Consider the following 21030-nt stretch of genomic DNA (forward strand, 5'->3'; position numbering starts at 1 on the left):
GGGGCCTCATAGAGAACACAATGCACCGGGAGCCTCCTGAGGGGGGCTTCATAGAGAACACAATGCACCGGGAGCCTCCTGAGGGGGGCTTCATAGAGAACACAATGCACCGGGAGCCTCCTGAGGGGGGCTTCATAGAGAACATAAAACATCGGGAGCCTCCTGAGGGGGGCTTCATAGAGAACACAATGCACCGGGAGCCTCCTGAGGGGGGCTTCATAGAGAACACAATGCACCGGGAGCCTCCTGAGGGGGGCTTCATAGAGAACACAATGCATCGGGAGCCTCCTGAGGGGGGCTTCATAGAGAACACAATGCACCGGGAGCCTCCTGAGGGGGGCCTCATAGAGAACACAATGCACCGGGAGCCTCCTGAGGGGGGCTTCATAGAGAACACAATGCACCGGGAGCCTCCTGAGGGGGGGGGGCTTCATAGAGAACACAGTACATCGTCAGCCTTTATAAAGCAGATCGCCATGTGGACTGGCCTAACACTGACGCTTAGTGGAAAAATGCATCAGCAGTGCACAGCCGGTCAGAACGGCGTGATGCCGGATACGCACAGCAGCCATCTACTCAGAGCAAAGTATATCATGTGCCAGATTAGAATTAGGAGCCCGTGCACCTCTACATTCAGGCAACGTTAATTACTACATTATTGCTCAAGCCGAAAAGACGTCGTCATTAAAATCACTGGAAAGAAAGGGAAGGGGAAAGGAAAAACATAACAAGGCTAAACCACTTGTCTGGTTTTGTGAAAGTGAATTTTAGTTTGTGACATGTTAAAGAGGCATTCCCATCTGCAAGATCCTATCCCAATATGTATTAGGTGCAATAATAATATTAGCAAATACCACCAATTAGAAATGTAGTATAGTTCTTCTGATTCACTATGTCACTTACCCCATGAACAGGACATTGCAGTAGCTTAGGTATCCATGGTTACAACCGCTAAATACTAAGTAACTAATTAACTGTCACTACATGAGTGGTCGTAACCATGGATACATAAGCTACTGCGATGTCCTGCACATGGGGTAAGTGACATAGTGAATCAGAAGAACCATGCTGCATTTCTAATTGAAGGTATTTGATAATATTATTATTATGACACCTACTACATCTTGGAATAGGATCTTGGAGATGAGAATACTCCTTAAAAGACCACCCTATTTTGAGCCTTAAGGGCAAAGTAGAGTTAAAAAAGCCCTCCCTGTCAAAGTTTAATATATTGCAGTCATCCTATTCTATAGCACTGTGCACTTACAATTGTTCATTTTGACTTTCTACCCAGATAATTCTTCTCTTTTCCATCATGTCTATGACATCACGTGATTAAAAATTGACTAGCTGAATCCTTCTAAGCTCTATGTAGAAACATGAGGTAAATTTTCCTGTAGGAGACATGATTCACTGCAAAAGTCTCTGGCAGGGGGAGGAAGGAGCAGCTGGGTCAGGCGCTGAGGAGGGGGGTGATTTATGCAGGGACAAGAGACTTCCTGTTTCTACATAGAGCAGAGAAATGAGAATACTAATCAGAAGTGGTGCTGGGGATGGAGCACACAGAAGGAGCTCTGGATAAGGTTACTGCAAAACTATAGGGCCTAGCAATTACAAGTGTAATTTATCCACAATACATGTTAATAAAGTTCATTTTATTCACCAAAAACACAACACAATTGTAGTTCTGTGGTTTTTCAGCATTTTTCCACTTTCGTCATTACTTTTAGTGAGTTAAAAAGCTGTAAAAACGCTGAAAGAATTGACAAGCTGCAGAATTTCAAAACCGCTAAAGTGCTCAGATTCAGTAAGGAAAACATAAAGCTGTGTGTGTGTGTGAGTTTTCTGAAATCTCGCAGCTTTCGCTGGTCAAATACACCATGTGTGAAGATAACCTTATGCCAAGTTCAAAAGTTGCATATTTGGATTTTAGATTAGAATTTACATGCAGAAAACCCACAGTGCAATACAGAGCCAGCTAAGCAGATGAGGGGTCAACAAATCGCATCTACACATTGTGGGTTTTGCAATGGAAAGGGGAAAACCTGCTCCAAAAATCCACAAGTAACCAGCATGGATTTATTTTGCTGCAGATGTGCTGTGGGAAATCCTGCACCAAATATTCAATGTAAGAACTTTCCCCGAGGATGTGCTCACGCAGTTTTTTCGACACACGTTAAAAATTCAAGCTTAAATAACCAATAAGTTTTTGGTGCTTATTTTCTACACATGGGGTGTTTTTTGTTTTCTTCTTCAATTGATTCAGTAGTCAAATGTGGAGCATTTTTTTCCCCAAGCATGTGGACTTCTTTTCCCATGGAATAAAACAGCACCATGTGCAGTGTGGTTTCCCGATGAGCAAAGGGGGGGGGGGAAATCAGCACCTGGCGTGTTTTCCAGTTGAGACAGAGCGTTTTAAGTGTTTTTAATGTAGATTTGGAGCAGAATACGCTCCATAATGCACAAAGAAAACAAACCCATCCACGTGATCACACGCTTATGGAGGTCGTCAGGTGCTGCTCACGTCTGCATTGGGAGGTGCACAGCGGTGGGGGACACTAACTTTGCAGGTTATCGCACACGTTTCCTGGCATCTGATAACGCTTTTAGGTTTATTTTCCGTTAAAGTAACTGTATGATGATTTTCTTTTTTTTTTTTTTTGCGGCATGGTAATTCCTGTGCAATCCAGCGCTGCCTGTAACAGATGAGACCAGAGTTTTCTCCGATCACTGTTGTTAAACCACTTAAATGCTGCTGTCAATCACAGCAGCATTTAAATGACATGACTGCCGCTGCACAAGCTCGCACACATGGCTGCCATGTAATGCTATTGTACAGGAACCACAAACTCATCAAGACCGCTGAAGACCCCCCCCCCCCCCCCCAAAGCAGCCATCTTTGCACGCTGGGCTTCACAAGAGAACGTCACTTTTCTTCTCATCATGAAGCCGCTGTCATGTACAAGAGACACTGACCTTCTCCATCATGGATTCTCTTTCATTCTCCACCTCCGCGCTCCACATGGTCATGTCGTTCACCGTTTTCTGTGTGACGGTTAATACCATTAAGTTGCTGCTGGAGACCTCGGGGAACATCGATGCAAAATCTGTAATATATAATCATGGAAAAAATAAAAGCAGCTAAGGATCGGGCGAGTGAGCCACAAGCACTTGTGCTAATCTCAAGGTTTATACTAGGAGCCACTAAAGTATACAGAAGAGATGGTAGTGGAGGGGCTCGCACAAGAACAGTTTTCTGCACCACTGCTATTAGCGATTGTGCTCTTAAGTATTTAATGGAAGTGATTCAGAGAAACAATTATCGTACACGATATATTCATTTTTCTAGCAAAGAGCAAACAGATGAACGGCATAGTAGGGCACACAAATCATCACACTAACAGACGGAGCTATTGATCTGAAGTATTGCGGTATATGTTTCAGTCAAAAAACGGAGGTGCCTGCATGAAAAAACATGAATATTTCAATGTGAAGCGAAAAAAGGAAAAATATGCAGCACTCACCGATATAGCTGAAAAACTGTGCGTCTTTATTTCACATGAATTCCATCAATAGATTTGTGGACATGCAGGACGTTAGAGGAATTAGAGGAATGCTAGGGGAGGGAGGTGCCGGACAACGGTGAGAAAAAGAAATGAACGCTGAAGAGGCGGCGCCAAATTCAAAAGCAGGACATGACTGGCGTATGTGAGGCGTCAGTGTCCGGGGGGGGGGGGGGGGTTTGAGACCTGCCCCCTGACAAACTTCAGGTATGTCTGACTAATTTAAAAAAAACGATTATTTCAGCGGTGGAAGGGACGCTAAATAAAAGAGCCACATTGACAGAATGCAGCATTAGTGCTGCACAAGGTGGCTCTTTTACTTAAAAACGCCGGGGGGGGGGGGGGCGACAGGTTCCCTTTAAATATATTCTAAATATATCTGGAATTATAACATTATATTTCTATCAAATAATTGGTATAAAAAAAATAGTAAAAAAAAAACCCCAAAAAGCCTGTAGGTCTCCAATTAGCCACTAGAGGGAGCCAATGACGCACCAAAATCCTTTACATTAAACTGAGATGATATGGATGATTTCAGGAACTATTTGCATTTTTTTTTTACTACGATGAATGTATTTTTGGCTAAAAAAAAATAATTTTAGCAATTGTGATTTGTTAAAAATGTTTGCACCATTTGGCTTCTAAAGCCTCCTATTGCTGGATGCAGAATGAGTTGATGAAGGATCTGTCTGTGAGCTCCTTCTAACAGTGGGATTAGTTTATCATTTTTATCTTCCTCTAAGCCGATTTATCACATCATGAAGGTTTTTGCTCAACTAATTTGGTCATAAAATCAGCAAAGAGCTCAGACAAAGGGAGAAGAGAGTTATAAACTAAAGTCAGACAGCTCCCTGATTGATTCTCAGTTAACTCATTCTGCAGTCATATATAGGCTGTTTAACCAGAGACAATAGAATCCAAATGGTGCAACATTTTTAAGTGCAAAAATAATAATTAGCCCCCAAGAGTGTCCACATCCATCATATGCTGTAACATGAACCAGGAGCTGAGAACTACTAAATGGCGGCCAACTCATAGTGAAGGTTTTTTTTATCTTTTGCAAAAGCTTAGAAGGTCTAATGCCTAAAAATGAAGAATATTTCTCATAATATTGCTTCCACCTTTACTGTCCTTTGTGATCAGTGGCAAAGAGTTTCTGTAATAAAGTTCTGACCGCTCGGCCAACATTAAAGCCCCCGTTACACACTGCGATATCGCTAGCAATATCGCTGTAAAGTCACCGATTTTGTGACGTTGCAGCGATATTGCTAGCGATATCGCTGCATGTGATACTTACCTACGACCGGCTCCCCCGCTGGTTATCGCTGATCGCGCGAGAACGGCCTGGACTGTTTCTCGTCGTCAGCTTCCTGCTGTGACGACGAGCGACGCGTGGAGCCGGGCGGGAGGACATCAGGATCGCCTGGTGTGACTGGTAAGTAGCGACCCCCGTCCCCAGCGATGTCGCTAGTGAGATCTGCCTGTGTGGCAGCTCACTAGCGACCACTTAGCGATGTACCAGCGATCCTGACCGCGTCATATCGCTGGTCGGGATCGCTGGTACATCGCTAAGTGTGACAGTAACTTTACTCTGGAATCATCAGGATTCATCTGTGTAAAGAGCGTATTATCTTCTTCATGTTGCTACCATTGAAGGTCAATGTACACTGCACAAAGGCTGCCAATCACCCGACGAACAAGGAAAATGCTCGTTCGTAGGGTGAAAAGGTCTTTTTGTTTCAACAAAAGATCATCGCTCTCGGCAGCACATCGTCCTGTGTAAACAAGACCTGCGCTGGTGACAAGCGTGGTCGCCCAGTGTAAATGGACCCTTATCCCTTTATTCTCATTATCTTTCCTAGTGATGAGAGAACGTGCTGGGATAAGGTGTTATCTGAGCTTTCTTGGGTGCCAACCGAGTGTCTTCAGCATGCTCAAAAAATATGTTCGAGTCCCCGCGGCTGCATGTCTGGTGGCTGTTCAACAGCAGCAACACATGCAATGATTGCCTGTTTGTTAATCCCTGCACAATGCGAGACATGCAGCCGCAGGGACTTGAACATATTTTTCGAATGCGCTGAAGTCACTCGGATAGCACCTGAGCATGCTCATATAACATCTTATCCCAGCACGTTCATTCATCACTAATCCTTACCAGTCAGACAGGTCATAAGTATCATAGGGGCTTCCACCACTTCAGTACGATCACTTTTCCCCAATTTTAGTACCTCTTTTTAGCAGCTCCGGACAGGACTGCATGGCGCACTCGACTTTTGCATTTTCGAAGTATGCCCCGATGCGGTTTACCTCCTGCTGCTGTAGAGAAGCTTCGTTTCCCTAAAATAAAAATGTGATTTTATTAGCAAATTTTAAATATTTTGACGTACCTCTCGGGTCCCGTCAAGGTCAAACTTTCTCGTCCAGTTAGACAATATCTATCGCTAGAATATGTATAACTAAAAATGATGTGAGAAAAGCATCCAGTCCTTCATTTTAAGAGCTGATATAGTGTCTGCCATAGAAGGAAATGGCAGAAAAAAACCAAGAAAGAGCTGTCCTCAACAAAAGCAAGAAACATTGACAATAATCTAGGGAAAAGAAATCATCTCCATCAGCTGCAGCATGTAATACAGCCACGGCAGTGAGGAAACCTGATGAATACCAATCGGCCCCAGTAAAAGAAAAAAAAAAAAGTACACTTATTTTGATGGTAACTGTAGGGGACAGTGCCACCACCTGCGGCTATGAAGGTTGAAAGCACACTATTTTGGCTTCCATAATGTACATGGCAGCCATGCTTACCGTCAAAATATTTGCCAAGAGTGAGGTTGAACAACAAGATTCGCACAACCCTATAGTCCGTGGCCACCAGATCAGAGCCCTACAAGCCTGAATGTTTGCAGGGCTCAGGTCTGCCGGACATGGACTGACTACTGAGGTGGCCGCTGGATTAGGCTCTTGCAAGTCTTTTTGCTCGGCTCTTGCCGGGAGCTTTCCTGATGAACGCTGGACTTGGTCAGCAAAGAAGCAACGTCATAAAGTATGAATGATATCTTGATGTCATGTGGCACTTTTTCCTAAAGTGTATCTACACTTAACATTTTATTTTTAATAAATATGCGATAGGAGCCGAGACGTCATGCAGATCAGTGGATCCGAGTCCAGAGACTCCAACCGGCTGTTCAAAAGAGCTGTATGGCGTGTCCTGCTCCGGAGGCAGAAGATCTCGGCAAAGTACGGACTCAATAAAAACTTCTGACAAGTCTTCTAAGCGATTGGTGAAGACCTCAAGTGTTCATGGACCCCCCCTTGATTTGCAGAGAGACTGACAAGAAAAGTTAAAAGACACAGACTGGAGAGCGCCACCGTGTATATCTCCGAAACTGAGCAACGACATCCACAAAGGCTGCAGAAGTTTATCTAGTACCGCTGCCACATTATTCCAGGGATTGCTAGGATTTGGACCCCCACTAAATTGAACAAAAAAGCTGAGTAATCACAACAGATTATCGTCACCGGAACCGGGAGTCTGAGTCGTATATTAGACGTTCGTCTGATGTCTCACCGCAAACAATGGATTTTTGGAAACCAGCAATGACAGGGTGTAACGGCACGATTTACCTGAAATTCATTGACAAACTGCGCCATGACGAACTCGTGCCTCTCGCTGGCGGCTGGTTCACATAGGAGATCTGGTAAATTTCTTGGGACTTCAACTTTCCTCAGATCATTCACTCCATTCACATGAGCATCAAAGCCGACGTTTCCGGGTAGCTGAAAGCGCTGGTCCTGGGGACCAAAAGGTCCCATTACTTCATCAGGCCAAACTGTCCGGGGCACTGGGGAGACAAGCGACAACCTCAGGGCCTCAAATAATATAACCGGATTATTTCATAAAAGAAAGTCGTACGGGAAATGGGCGACAGTCAGGTGCCCTCTGATACCGCAGATTTCCCATCATCATGCAAGACTACATCTCCTGTAATGTGAGGAACCAAAACTCTGCATTACAGGAGGATTTGGAAAGTAGCACCAAATTATAACCTCATTCTGCTCCATGGCGTATTATGTGCAGGTGCCGGCCGTGAAACACAGTCGGCTTCTGTCTCTAGCGGCAGAGACTGGAGCCCGCCCTAATTACTGCTGTTTAACCATTTAAACGCTGCTGTGAAAATCTTGACAGCAGCATTTAAGTGGCAAAATTCCACTAGTTCATCCATTTGGGTACCTACGCACCCAGACGCCATCTTGGTGCTCTTGGAGAAAACTTTCCATTACATATTACAATATATAGAACAAGTGATCAAATGATTCCTAATGTGAGGTAGCGCTGTCATTTAAGTAGGGGATCACTCGCTTGCAGCCACAAAAATCAGATCCGGCACGGGTTTTCCATCAAATCAATACAGTCCTTGCGGTTTATTCACCATCATAAACCATCACAGCAACAGACAGTTCATTTCACCAGCATAATCAGCATAGCGTCCATTACAGAGTTTCCCTCTGTTAGCAATGTCCTATAGTCATATAGGCTACCAAGTTATCTCACCCACGTCCGGGTAACCTCACGGTTCCTTTATCATGCAGCCGACATTCATTCCCTCCAGGGAACTAACAGGTGGTGGCAGCCATTACACACAGCCACTCCATACGTGCTGTCAGGCAGGAAGCTCCATCGCAGCAGGACCTTCCACACTGGACCAACCAGGTCCCAGCATTCACCACTTGTGACTCACCCTGGCCACATTATATCGTTCATAGCCACGCCCACTGGGTCAAATGACTCTGACCTCATCACAGGTCCTTCAGGCATTTTCACATTCTTTACAACTGTGCTTTAAACACACCCCCTGGGTGGGTTTGTAGGTAACCAGGCCCCCCCACTCTCTAGTTACCTGGAGACTTCTCCCTCACATACAGTTGTGGCCAAAAGTATTGACACCCCTGCAATTGTCAGATAATACTCAGTTTCTTCCTGAAAATGATTGCAAACACAAATTCTTTGGTATTATTATCTTCGTTTAATTTGTCTTAAATGAAAAAACACAAAAAGAATTGTCCTAAAGCCAAATTGGATATAATTCCACACCAAACATAAAAAAGAGGGTGGACAAAAGTATTGGCATTGTTTGAAAAATCATGTGATGCTTCTCTAATTTGTGTAATTAACAGCCCCTGTAACTTACCTGTGGCACCTAACAGGTGTTGGCAATAACTAAATCACACTTGCAGCCAGTTGACATGGATTAAAGTTGACTCAACCTCTGTCCTGTGCCCTTGTGTGTACCACATTGAGCATGGAGAAAAGAAAGAAGACCAAAGAACTGTCTGAGGACTTGAGAAACCAAATTGTGAGGAAGCATGAGCAATCTCAAGGCTACAAGTCCATCTCCAAAGACCTGAATGTTCCTGTGTCTACCGTGCGCAGTGTCATCAAGAAGTTTAAAGCCCATGGCACTGTGGCTAACCTCCCTAGATGTGGACGGAAAAGAAAAATTGACAAGAGATTTCAACGCAAGATTGTGCGGATGTTGGATAAAGAACCTCGACTAACATCCAAACAAGTTCAAGCTGCCCTGCAGTCCGAGCGTACAACAGTGTCAACCCGTACTATCCGTCGGCGTCTGAATGAAAAGGGACTGTATGGTAGGAGACCCAGGAAGACCCCACTTCTTACCCCGAGACATAAAAAAGCCAGGCTGGAGTTTGCCAAAACTTACCTGAAAAAGCCTAAAACGTTTTGGAAGAATGTTCTCTGGTAAGATGAGACAAAAGTAGAGCTTTTTGGGCAAAGGCATCAACATAGAGTTTACAGGAGAAAAAAAGAGGCATTCAAAGAAAAGAACACGGTCCCTACAGTCAAACATGTCGGAGGTTCCCTGATGTTTTGGGGTTGCTTTGCTGCCTCTGGCACTGGACTGCTTGACCGTGTGCATGGCATTATGAAGTCTGAAGACTACCAACAAATTTTGCAGCATAATGTAGGGCCCAGTGTGAGAAAGCTAGGTCTCCCTCAGAGGTCATGGGTCTTCCAGCAGGACAATGACCCAAAACACACTTCAAAAGCACTAGAAAATGGTTTGAGAGAAAGCACTGGAGACTTCTAAGGTGGCCAGCAATGAGTCCAGACCTGAATCCCATAGAACACCTGTGGAGAGATCTAAAAATGGCAGTTTGGAGAAGGCACCCTTCAAATATCAGGGGCCTGGAGCAGTTTGCCAAAGAAGAATGGTCTAAAATTCCAGCAGAGCATTGTAAGAAACTCATTGATGGTTACCGGAAGCGGTTGGTCGCAGTTATTTTGGCTAAAGGTTGTGCAACCAAGTATTAGGCTGAGGGTGCCAATACTTTTGTCTGGCCCATTTTTGGAGTTTTGTGTGAAATGATCAATGTTTTGCTTTTTGCTTCATTCTCTTTTGTGTTTTTTCATTTAAGACAAATTAAATGAAGATAATAATACCAAAGAATGTGTTTGCAATCATTTTCAGGAAGAAACTAAGTATTATCTGACAAAATTGCAGGGGTGTCAATACTTTTGGCCACAACTGTATTAACGCAGCACCTCAGCAATGTCCTTGCTGATCACAGATATATAAGTCTCCATCTCAAAGCCACCCACTTTGAGATACATAACGGCAACTCAACACTCTGCCATTCATCCCTTCTCCTGGGCCATCCACACAGCGCCCCCTAGCGGACACAGTGGTTACTACACCACACTATGGAGAGTAAAAAAAAATACAATGTGAAGTGTAAAAAAAACAAACATTAAATTCAAATCACTTTACGGATTTTAAAAATTGAGAAGTAAACATATTTGGTATCGCCGCATTGATCAAAGTTAGATCTATCAAAACATAAATATTTAACCTATAAAAAGTAAACTACATAAAAAAAAAAAAAACATAGAATGTAATTTCTAAAACTTTACGTTTTATTTGGTCACTGCACCTCCACCAAAAAATGCAATCAAAACATCAGTATGTAGCCCAAAACGGAATAATTAGAAACAATAGCTTGGCAAACGGAGAACAAGCTGAAGATTGGGGGAGAAAGAAAAAGGTTATCACTTTTAGAAGAATGGAAGGGGTAGAAAAATGGTAAAACCAATGGTGTTGTTCAAAAGTACAACTCGTCCCTCAAGAAACAAGCCCTCACTTGGCCATATTGATGGAAAAATAAAAAAAAAGTTATGGCTCTGGGAAGAAGGGGAGCAAAAACCAGAAACACAAAAACGAAAATGGACTCCGTCATGAAGAGGTTAAGGACATAGCCAATTTGCATTTTTTTTTACCCCTTCCATTCGTTTTTGTGCTTCTGTTTTCGCTCCCCTTCTTCCCAGAGCCATAACTTTTTTATTTTTCTGTCAATATGGCCATTTGAGGGCTTATTTTTTGCGGGACGAGTTGTACTTTTGAACAACACCATTGGTTTTACCATATTGTGTACTCAAAAATGGGAAAAAAATTCCAAGTGTGGTGAAATTGCAAAAAAAAAAGTGAAATCCCACACTTGTTTTTTCGTCTGGCTTTTTTTTACTAGGTTCACTAAAAGCTAAAACTGCCCTGCCATTATGATTCTCCAAGTCATTACGAGTCCATAGACACCAAACATGTCTAGGCTCTTTTTTATCTAAGTGGTCAAAAAAATTCCAAAAATTGCACCATTTTCTGATACCGGTAGTGTCTCCATTTTTCGTGATCTTGGATTGGGTGAGGGCTTATTTTTTGCGTGTCGAGCTGACGTTTTTAATGATACTATTTTGGTGTAGATACAATCTTTTGATCGCCCGTTATTGCATTTTAATAGCTGACATGTCCCAAGAAAGATGTGGGCTCCGGTGGTGAGACAAGACATGTGCAGTAAAAGGTCTTGTTCCAGTATGGCACGAAAGTCTGCAGTCGCTCTAAGTGATTGAAGACATGGAAATCTTCATAGCACTCAATGCTTGCTTTCTCCACCATGACCAGTGGTCATGTGACCGCAAGTAAGCGATACACCTACTTCTGACTTGACATGCGCACTGCTACTCAGAATGTGGTCGGAAGTAGGCACATCGCACATTTGTGGTCACATGACCAGCCACTCCTGGCCCTGGTGGTAACGGAACATTTTGTGAGGATTCACAAGTCTGCAGTCACACAGGATGACTGCCGACTTCTGTGACAATCCTGGACAACCCCTTTAAGGAGATAAATAGTGATGTGGAGAACTCAGAAAGCTTGTATGGAGGTAAGCAGAGTAGAAGACATGATGCAAGTCAAGCTCAGACGTGCTGACATACAGATGTGGTAGTGAAGCATTAGTGTCAGCAGCGGTCCTGGAGACTTACATAGGTCCGGTGGGGTAGCAGCAATGTAAGGCTCATCAGAACCCGAAGATCCGGCAGCAGAAAACGCTCGAGTCCCCCTCACCCGTCTTATGAGGGAGCAGAAGCCTGGGAGGTAGGTGACCAGTCTGGCTCTGCTACAGAAGGCCTGGAAAACACAAATCCGTGCTTTATTACTATCTGTATTTTCTTGCACTTGGAGTAAACAAATATAGATTTGGTGCAATGGTGAAGACACACTTCTGGCTATTTGTGTATCTGGTGAACAGGTACCCTCCATGCCCAGAGCTGGTGGTCCCAGGCCCCGGACCCTCAAAGACCAGACTTTTGATTTATGCCTATTTCAATCCTTTGCAAATCTTATATGATTGCATTCTTATTAATGAAATTCGATTTTCTCCTTAATAATAATAATGAATCACAGAATGGTAGAGTTGTAAGGGACCTCCTGGGCCATCTGGTCCAACCCCCTGCTCAAAGCAGGATTCGCTAAATCATCCCAGACAGATGTCTGTCCAGCCTCTGTTTGAAGACTTCTAATGAATGAGAACTCACCACCTCTTGTGGCAGCCTGTTCCACTCATTGATCACCCTCACTCTCAATGAGAGGTACACTGTGTCCATTCATAAGGATAATAAATCTGAAAATGTAAGTAAGTTACAGTGCGGCTTCGTCTTTCTTAGGAGAATATCTCTGTGTGCCGAGATAGTGGGTGACTAAATAGAAAACGTAATTTCATGTGTTACAGTGAGAATAAGAACCAACAACTCAACATGTACAAAATACATTTGTGACATTTCCATAACAAGCTCAGTGACAACATAGTAATATGGCCGCCCTTCATCTCAGTTACAGCCATAAGCTCCATCCATGGAGTCTGTCAAGTTCTTCATCTGGTGATGATCAACTTTCTGGGCCGCACCAACCACAGCCCCAGACGCTGATCAGAGAGGCGACTGTTCTCCTTCACTGTAAATCTCCCGTATAAGAAGGGCCACAAGATCTCACTAGGGTTTAGGTCGGGTGAGGACGGGGCCGGGTCATTATTCTCCATCTTCAGGGTCTTTCCTGGCACCGAGCAGTGGAGACGTTGATGCTGTGATGGAGCCTTGTCCTGCAGAACAATCCTTGTTTTCTTGAAAGCTGCAGACTTTTTCTTGCTCTCATGCTGGAAGAAAGTGTCTTCTACACACCGGCAGGATATTTGGGAGTTGACAGAACATGCGATGTGAGGATTCACAAGTCTGCAGACAACAGAGCGACTGCAGACTTGTAGTTTTAGACCGGACAATTCCTTTAACTGTGTCATCTATTCAGCATCGAAGAACCTCTTATCAAAAAGGGACAGAACACCAGTGAGGCCTATTAAACAGAGTTGGGCAGCGAGGTTCGCAGGTCCCTGGTCCAGCAGCCATGTCAGTAGTCAGAGGCCACCAGACCAAAGCCCCGCGAGCCGCCTCTTACCTCCCGGCAATACCCGCACCTTTTCCGATTACTAGGTCCGGCGTGACAGCATTACATTTTTTTCTGCTCCTATCTTGTAGGTTCTGTGAATTTAGGGGGGAGTCGATAGTGATCTTCGATCTGTTGTGTAACCCGCCCAGCAAGCTCAGCCATATACAGGCCTCAAGCTGGGAGTTGCAGTCTCGCGTTGCAGACCACTCTCCAGAGGTCGACGGCAGCGGATAGAGAGGACACAATGCATGAATGATTGCTTACTCACAGTAGCCATTCTAATGGGGGGGGGTTCCTTATTATTTTCCTTTACCTGAAATAGAGAAAAAAAAATTAAGAATTAAATAAAAGGATGAGAACGACGTCACCGTATATTATATACACATCCACCGCAGCATATGGGGAGCAGCAGGGTCAAAAAGCCAGAAGAGGCGATGTGACAAATCCCACCCTTGTCAGTTGGCCTTTAGAGGGGGAATCTCTACAACATAATTGACCCCCTGCGTATATAGAATAAAAATAGGTTACAAGAAGTAAAATGTTCATTATTTGGGCTCTTGCTATAATTACAATTTAAAAAAAGTCGCCGGCAGCAAAAAATATGCGGGTCTGTCCTAAAGACGGCGTGAACATGTACCCGTAAGCCAAGTTGTGTTTTTGCTGCTTTTTAATGCAAATTTTAAGCTGCGTTTTACAGTACCGGCAAAAGCTACGAGGTTTCTTAAATCTCATGCACACATTGTTTTTTTTTTCCTGACTGATTTGGAAAACTGCATCACGTAAAATTCTTTTGCGTTTTTTGCGGCATTTTTTCACCCATGAAAAGCAATGAGCAAGTGCAAAAACGCAGCAAAAGACACAGGCATCAGGTTTTGATGCAGAAATCTCAGGAAGTTGCATTTTTTTTTTTTTTTTTTAAGCGCTAAACTTTATCAGCATGCGCAAGAGACAAATGTACATGATAAAAACTCAGCAATAAAAAAAAAAAAAAAAAAACCCACAGCAAAACCTGCTTTTTGTAAGCAGCTTGTTTACTGCCAAGAGAGCTGATTTTGCCTGCAGGAAAAAAAAAACGTGCAAAACCGCAACGTGTGAACATCGCCTTATTGTGACTGTGCCCGAGAAAGGCCATTTGGCGGAAACGTTGCTTTAGTTTTGTCTCCTCACTGCTGCGACGTCTTAAATATTCTGGATTTTATCAGAATCTCTATGGTGCCTCAGATAGCTTTGCATTATACCCTTAAAACGTTTCAAAACTTATTAAAGAATTAGGCCGGAGTCACACTAGCGATTAAATCGGACAAATGCAATGCGATAAAAAAATCACATTGCATTCGTCCCAATGTTATTCTATGGTGCTGCTCCCATCATCCGATTTTTTTTTTCTGAACGTTTCCTCGGACCGAGACAATCGCAGCATGCTGCGATTGTCACCAATTTTCGGATCGGACTCGCCAATGCAAGTCTATGGGGGCGATAAAAAAATCGGAGTACAAACGGACCAGATATGTGAGTTGCGATAAAATCGCACCCGGTGTCCTTTACAAAAAGCCGGCAATTCATTTAGCAATACAGTAAAATCACACTGACCGGTTAAATAAACGAAAGAATAGATATTGACACACAGAATACAATATATATATATATATATATATATATATATATATATATATATATATATTTCATACAGTACTTCATAGCAGAATAGCCACTGAAACATTTGCCGGCTTCTGTAAAATCATTCCCCTACCCGACATGAAATGACACATGGTTTACATACAGTTAACCATTTCATGTTTTTTTTTGTCTATCACTAGTAATTAGATGAGGGCTTTTGTGTAAAATTTTGGAGTTGTAGGTGTTAATTTAAGGGGTTAATTCGTTGTAAAAAATTGCGGGGAATTCCGCTGACATCACTGAGGCTGCAGGGAGTCCCCACAATTTTTTACAACGAATTAACTCCTTAAATTAACACCTACAACTCCAAAATTTTACACAAAAACCCTCATCTAATCACTAGTGATAGACATAAAAAAAACATGAAATGAAATGGTTAACTGTATGTAAACCATGTGTCATTTCATGTCGGGTAGGGGAATGATTTTACAGAAGCTGGCAAATGTTACAGTGGCTATTCTGCTATGAAGAACTGCATGAAATATATATATATACAGTGGGGAAAAAAAGTATTTAGTCAGTCATCAATAGTGCAAGTTCCACCACTTAAAAAGATGAGAGGCGTCTGTAATTTACATCATAGGTAGACCTCAACTATGGGAGACAAACTGAGAAAAAAAAATCCAGAAAATCACATTGTCTGTTTTTTTTTTTCATTTTATTTGCATATTATGGTGGAAAATAAGTATTTGGTCAGAAACAAAATTTCATCTCAATACTTTGTGATATATCCTTTGTTGGCAATGACAGAGGTCAAACGTTTTCTGTAAGTCTTCACAAGGTTGCCACACACTGTTGTTGGTATGTTGGCCCATTCCTCCATGCAGATCTCCTCTAGAGCAGTGATGTTTTTGGCTTTTCGCTTGGCAACACGGACTTTCAACTCCCTCCAAAGGTTTTCTATAGGGTTGAGATCTGGAGACTGGCTAGGCCACTCCAGGACCTTGAAATGCTTCTTACGAAGCCACTCCTTCGTTGCCCTGGCGGTGTGCTTTGGATCATTGTCATGTTGAAAGACCCAGCCACGTTTCATCTTCAATGCCCTTGCTGATGGAAGGAGGTTTGCACTCAAAATCTCACGATACATGGCCCCATTCATTCTTTCATGTACCCGGATCAGTCGTCCTGGCCCCTTTGCAGAGAAACAGCCCCAAAGCATGATGTTTCCACCACCATGCTTTACAGTAGGTATGGTGTTTGATGGATGCAACTCAGTATTCTTTTTCCTCCAAACACGACAAGTTGTGTTTCTACCAAACAGTTCCAGTTTGGTTTCATCAGACCATAGGACATTCTCCCAAAACTCCTCTGGATCATCCAAATGCTCTCTAGCAAACTTCAGACGGACCCGGACATGTACAGGCTTAAGCAGTGGGACACGTCTGGCACTGCAGGATCTGAGTCCATGGTGGCGTAGTGTGTTACTTATGGTAGGCCTTGTTACATTGGTCCCAGCTCTCTGCAGTTCATTCACTAGGTCCCCCCGCGTGGTTCTGGGATTTTTGCTCACCGTTCTTGTGATCATTCTGACCCCACGGGGTGGGATTTTGCATGGAGCCCCAGATCGAGGGAGATTATCAGTGGTCTTGTATGTCTTCCATTTTCTAATTATTGCTCCCACAGTTGATTTCTTCACTCCAAGCTGGTTGGCTATTGCAGATTCAGTCTTCCCAGCCTGGTGCAGGGCTACAATTTTGTTTCTGGTGTCCTTTGACAGCTCTTTGGTCTTCACCATAGTGGAGTTTGGAGTCAGACTGTTTGAGGGTGTGCACAGGTGTCTTTTTATACTGATAACAAGTTTAAACAGGTGCCATTACTACAGGTAATGAGTGGAGGAAAGAGGAGACTCTTAAAGAAGAAGTTACAGGTCTGTGAGAGCCAGAAATCTTGATTGCTTGTTTCTGACCAAATACTTATTTTCCACCATAATATGCAAATAAAATGAAAAAAAAACAGACAATGTGATTTTCTGGATTTTTTTTTCTCAGTTTGTCTCCCATAGTTGAGGTCTACCTATGATGTAAATTACAGACGCCTCTCATCTTTTTAAGTGGTGGAACTTGCACTATTGCTGACTGACTAAATACTTTTTTTCCCCACTACATATATATATATATATATATATATATATATATATATATATATATATATATATATATATATATATATATATATATATATATATATATATATATGTGTCTATATCTATTCTTTCCTTTGTGTTTGAAACCCTGTCATAGGGCTCCATTAGATGTCCATTTTGCAAGTCTGCGAGAAAATCTCGGCAGATGGATGTCAAACGGATGCTTACATGCGAATAAAATCGGTTCTACGCTGGAAAATCGGATCACAGACGGAGCCATGGTGAAGAAACCTTTGTGCGATTTCGGACCGTTAAAATTGGACCGATTTTTTAATCGTTGTGTGTGACTCCAGCCTTAGAAAAGAAAACTTCAGGAAATTAAGGCCGTTTGCACCTGAGGGTTTTTTTTTTGGAGGTCAAAAACGAAAAGTTTTCTAAACCCCAAACCACTCCAGGAAACGCTCCGTCTTTGGGGAGTTCTTGGTTGTGTGTATTGTGTGCACAGCGTCTTGTAGACCCACGTCATTTTTGGATTTTCCGTCCAGAGAGTGCATCACATACTCAGGTCCCGACGCGACACAGGATGGCTGTCATCTACACCAGACCTGGGCAAACTGCAGCCAACGGACCGAGACAGCCGGAGAGCAGATGAGAGTGGCCTACATGCCACACCGTGCACTCACCCGCCTGACATGCGCCTTCGCCACCTGCTGTCACCATCATTGGAATTAATCCAGTGGTGGAAGAAAGCGCCGCTAGCTCAGTGTTCCACCAATCAGCAAGTGAGACAGCAGACGTGATAACGTCACTTCATTGCGTCAACTGTGCGCTGCGGAGAGTCGCTCCGGGGAACAAGGAGAGAGGCGAGTATGTGGTGGTGGGTTTTTAGTTCCATGCTTATGTGATGTTAGTATGTATAAAAGAAACTATGTTGGGCTCACGCTGCATACAGGCTGCGCGCGGGCTCACGCTGCATATAGGAGGCCGGGCGCGGGCTCACGCTGCATATAGGAGGCCGGGCGCGGGCTCACGCTGCATATAGGAGGCCGGGCGCGGGCTCACGCTGCATATAGGAGGCCGGGCGCGGGCTCACGCTGCATATAGGAGGCCGGGCGCGGGCTCACGCTGCATATAGGAGGCTGCGCGCGGGCTCACGCTGCATACAGGCTGCGCGCGGGCTCACGCTGCATATAGGAAGCCCCGCGCGGGCTCACGCTGCATATAGGAGGCCGGGCGCGGGCTCACGCTGCATATAGGAGGCCGGGCGCGGGCTCACGCTGCATATAGGAGGCCGGGCGCGGGCTCACGCTGCATATAGGAGGCCGGGCGCGGGCTCACGCTGCATATAGGAGGCCGGGCGCGGGCTCACGCTGCATATAGGAGGCCGGGCGTGGGCTCACGCTGCATATAGGAGGCCGGGCGCGGGCTCACGCTGCATATAGGAGGCTGCGCACGGGCTCACCCTGCATACAGGCTGCGCGCGGGCTCACGCTGCATATAGGAAGCCGCGCGCGGGCTCACGCTGCATATAGGAGGCCGGGCGCGGGCTCACGCTGCATATAGGAGGCCGGGCGCGGGCTCACGCTGCATATAGGAGGCCGGGCGCGGGCTCACGCTGCATATAGGAGGCCGCGCGCGGGCTCACGCTGCATATAGGAGGTCGCGCGCGGGCTCACGCTGCATATAGGAGGTCGCGCGCGGGCTCACGCTGCATATAGGAGGTCGCGCGCGGGCTCACGCTGCATACAGGAGGCCGGGCGCGGGCTCACGCTGCATATAGGAGGCCGGGCGCGGGCTCACGCTGCATATAGGAGGCCGGGCGCGGGCTCACGCTGCATATAGGAGGCCGCGCGCGGGCTCACGCTGCATATAGGAGGCCGCGCGCGGGCTCACGCTGCATATAGGAGGCCGCGCGCGGGCTCACGCTGCATATAGGAGGCCGCGCGCGGGCTCACGCTGCATATAGGAGGCCGCGCGCGGGCTCACGCTGCATATAGGAGGCCGCTCGCGGGCTCACGCTGCATATAGGAGGTCGCGCGCGGGCTCACGCTGCATATAGGAGGTCGCGCGCGGGCTCACGCTGCATACAGGAGGCCGGGCGCGGGCTCACGCTGCATACAGGAGGCCGGGCGCGGGCTCACGCTGCATATAGGAGGCCGGGCGCGGGCTCACGCTGCATATAGGAGGCCGGGCGCGGGCTCACGCTGCATATAGGAAGCCGGGCGTGGGCTCACGCTGCATATAGGAGGCCGCGCGCGGGCTCACGCTGCATATAGGAGGCCGGGCGCGGGCTCACGCTGCATATAGGAGGCCGGGCGCGGGCTCACGCTGCATATAGGAGGCCGGGCGCGGGCTCACGCTGCATATAGGAGGCCGGGCGCGGGCTCACGCTGCATATAGGAGGCCGCGTGCGGGCTCACGCTGCATATAGGAGGCTGCGCGCGGGCTCACGCTGCATATAGGAGGCCGGGCGTGGGCTCACGCTGCCTATAGGAGGCTGCGTGCGGGCTCACGCTGCATACAGGAGGCCGGGCGCGGGCTCACGCTGCATACAGGAGGCTGCGCTCGGGCTCACGCTGCATACAGGAGGCTGCGCGCGGGCTCACGCTGCATATAGGAGGCCGGGCGCGGGCTCACGGTGCATACAGGAGGCCGGGCGCAGGCTCACGGTGCACATAGGAGGATGGGCGCAGGCTCACGCTGCATATAGGAGGCCGGGCGCAGGCTCACGCTGCACATAGGAGGATGGGCGCAGCCTCACGCTGCACATAGGAGGATGGGCGCAGCCTCACGCTGCACATAGGAGGATGGGCGCGGGCTCACGCTGCACATAGGAGGATGGGCGCGGGCTCACGCTGCACATAGGAGGCTGCGCGCGGGCTCACGCTGCACATAGGAGGCTGCGCGCGGGCTCACGCTGCATATAGGAGGCTGCGCGCGGGCTCACGCTGCACATAGGAGGCTGCGCGCGGGCTCACGCTGCACATAGGAGGCTGCGCGCGGGCTCACGCTGCACATAGGAGGCTGCGCGCGGGCTCACGCTGCACATAGGAGGCTGCGCGCGGGCTCACGCTGCACATAGGAGGCTGCGCGCGGGCTCACGCTGCATACAGGAGGATATGTGGCGGGCTTATGTTGTATATAGGGGCTGTGTGGAGGCTCTTACTGTATATAGGGGGTCTCCGTTAAATCCATTGCAGCGGATTGGAAGCTGAAAGTCACATGATGTGATTAACTAAATAACGCAAAAATGGCGAGCGACCGGAGAATCTGTCACTGCCGTCTCATTTTAAAGGGCTTTACAATTTATTCAAACTGTCATTTTTTTGGTGTTTTAATTAAATGGAGGCAGAAACCCCCTTTAACTATTAAAGTGCCAGAACAATGTATACTATTACTATAATGCTATACAATGACACCTTACAACAAAGGATTGCATCAGACAATCGGGACCGCGGGCCGTACAGCGAGCCTCGCTACAAGGCGCGGTGCCTGCTGGGTCAGCACCGTGTGGCCCCCCGGGGCTCCGTCCTACCTGTCCTCACACTCAGGGTATCAGTGCGCCCACCAGCCTTGTTCTCTGCTCTTCCACTGTCTACGAGCGTCACAGCTGTCGTCTGATTGGCCAGGAGAGATCCGCCCCTCTGTGGAACGTAAGCTGCCGTGCGATTGGCTGAAAACGCGGAAGCTGTTGGGATATAAAGATTTGATTGGAGGCATGTCAGACTGATAATTCTACGAGCCAATAGACGTTCAGGAACGAGGTCCTGACGCCTTACCAACCAAGCGACAAGCGTTCACGCTGTAAGAGATAACAAAGCTTGCCAGTACTAAACATGGACGCTTGCCAGTAGTAAACATGGAGGCGTCTCTAATGAAAACCGCAGGCTGCCGCTCGCGGGCTGTCAGTGTATGCGAGGTC

The 21030-nt window shown here is 46.2% G+C and overlaps 1 protein-coding gene across 1 annotated transcript in view; it reads right to left on the reverse strand.

The window, feature by feature from the left end:
• The window catches only part of MMADHC (metabolism of cobalamin associated D), a 33348-nt gene extending 12568 nt beyond the window's left edge, over positions 1-20780 (reverse strand). The window contains exons 1-6 of the mRNA XM_073545598.1: positions 20644-20780; positions 13617-13661; positions 11896-12040; positions 7185-7402; positions 5792-5900; positions 2977-3107 (exon numbers count right to left, since the gene is read on the reverse strand). Coding sequence (XP_073401699.1) covers positions 2977-3107; positions 5792-5900; positions 7185-7402; positions 11896-12040; positions 13617-13625 — 612 coding nt within the window. The 5' untranslated portion in view covers positions 13626-13661; positions 20644-20780. The remainder of the gene's footprint in view (positions 1-2976; positions 3108-5791; positions 5901-7184; positions 7403-11895; positions 12041-13616; positions 13662-20643) is intronic.
• Positions 20781-21030: the final 250 nt, after the last annotated feature.

The sequence above is a fragment of the Dendrobates tinctorius genome, unplaced genomic scaffold (genome assembly GCF_039654945.1).
Source record: "Dendrobates tinctorius isolate UK_male_01 unplaced genomic scaffold, ASM3965494v1 ptg000143l, whole genome shotgun sequence".
Classification (NCBI taxonomy): domain Eukaryota; kingdom Metazoa; phylum Chordata; class Amphibia; order Anura; family Dendrobatidae; genus Dendrobates; species Dendrobates tinctorius.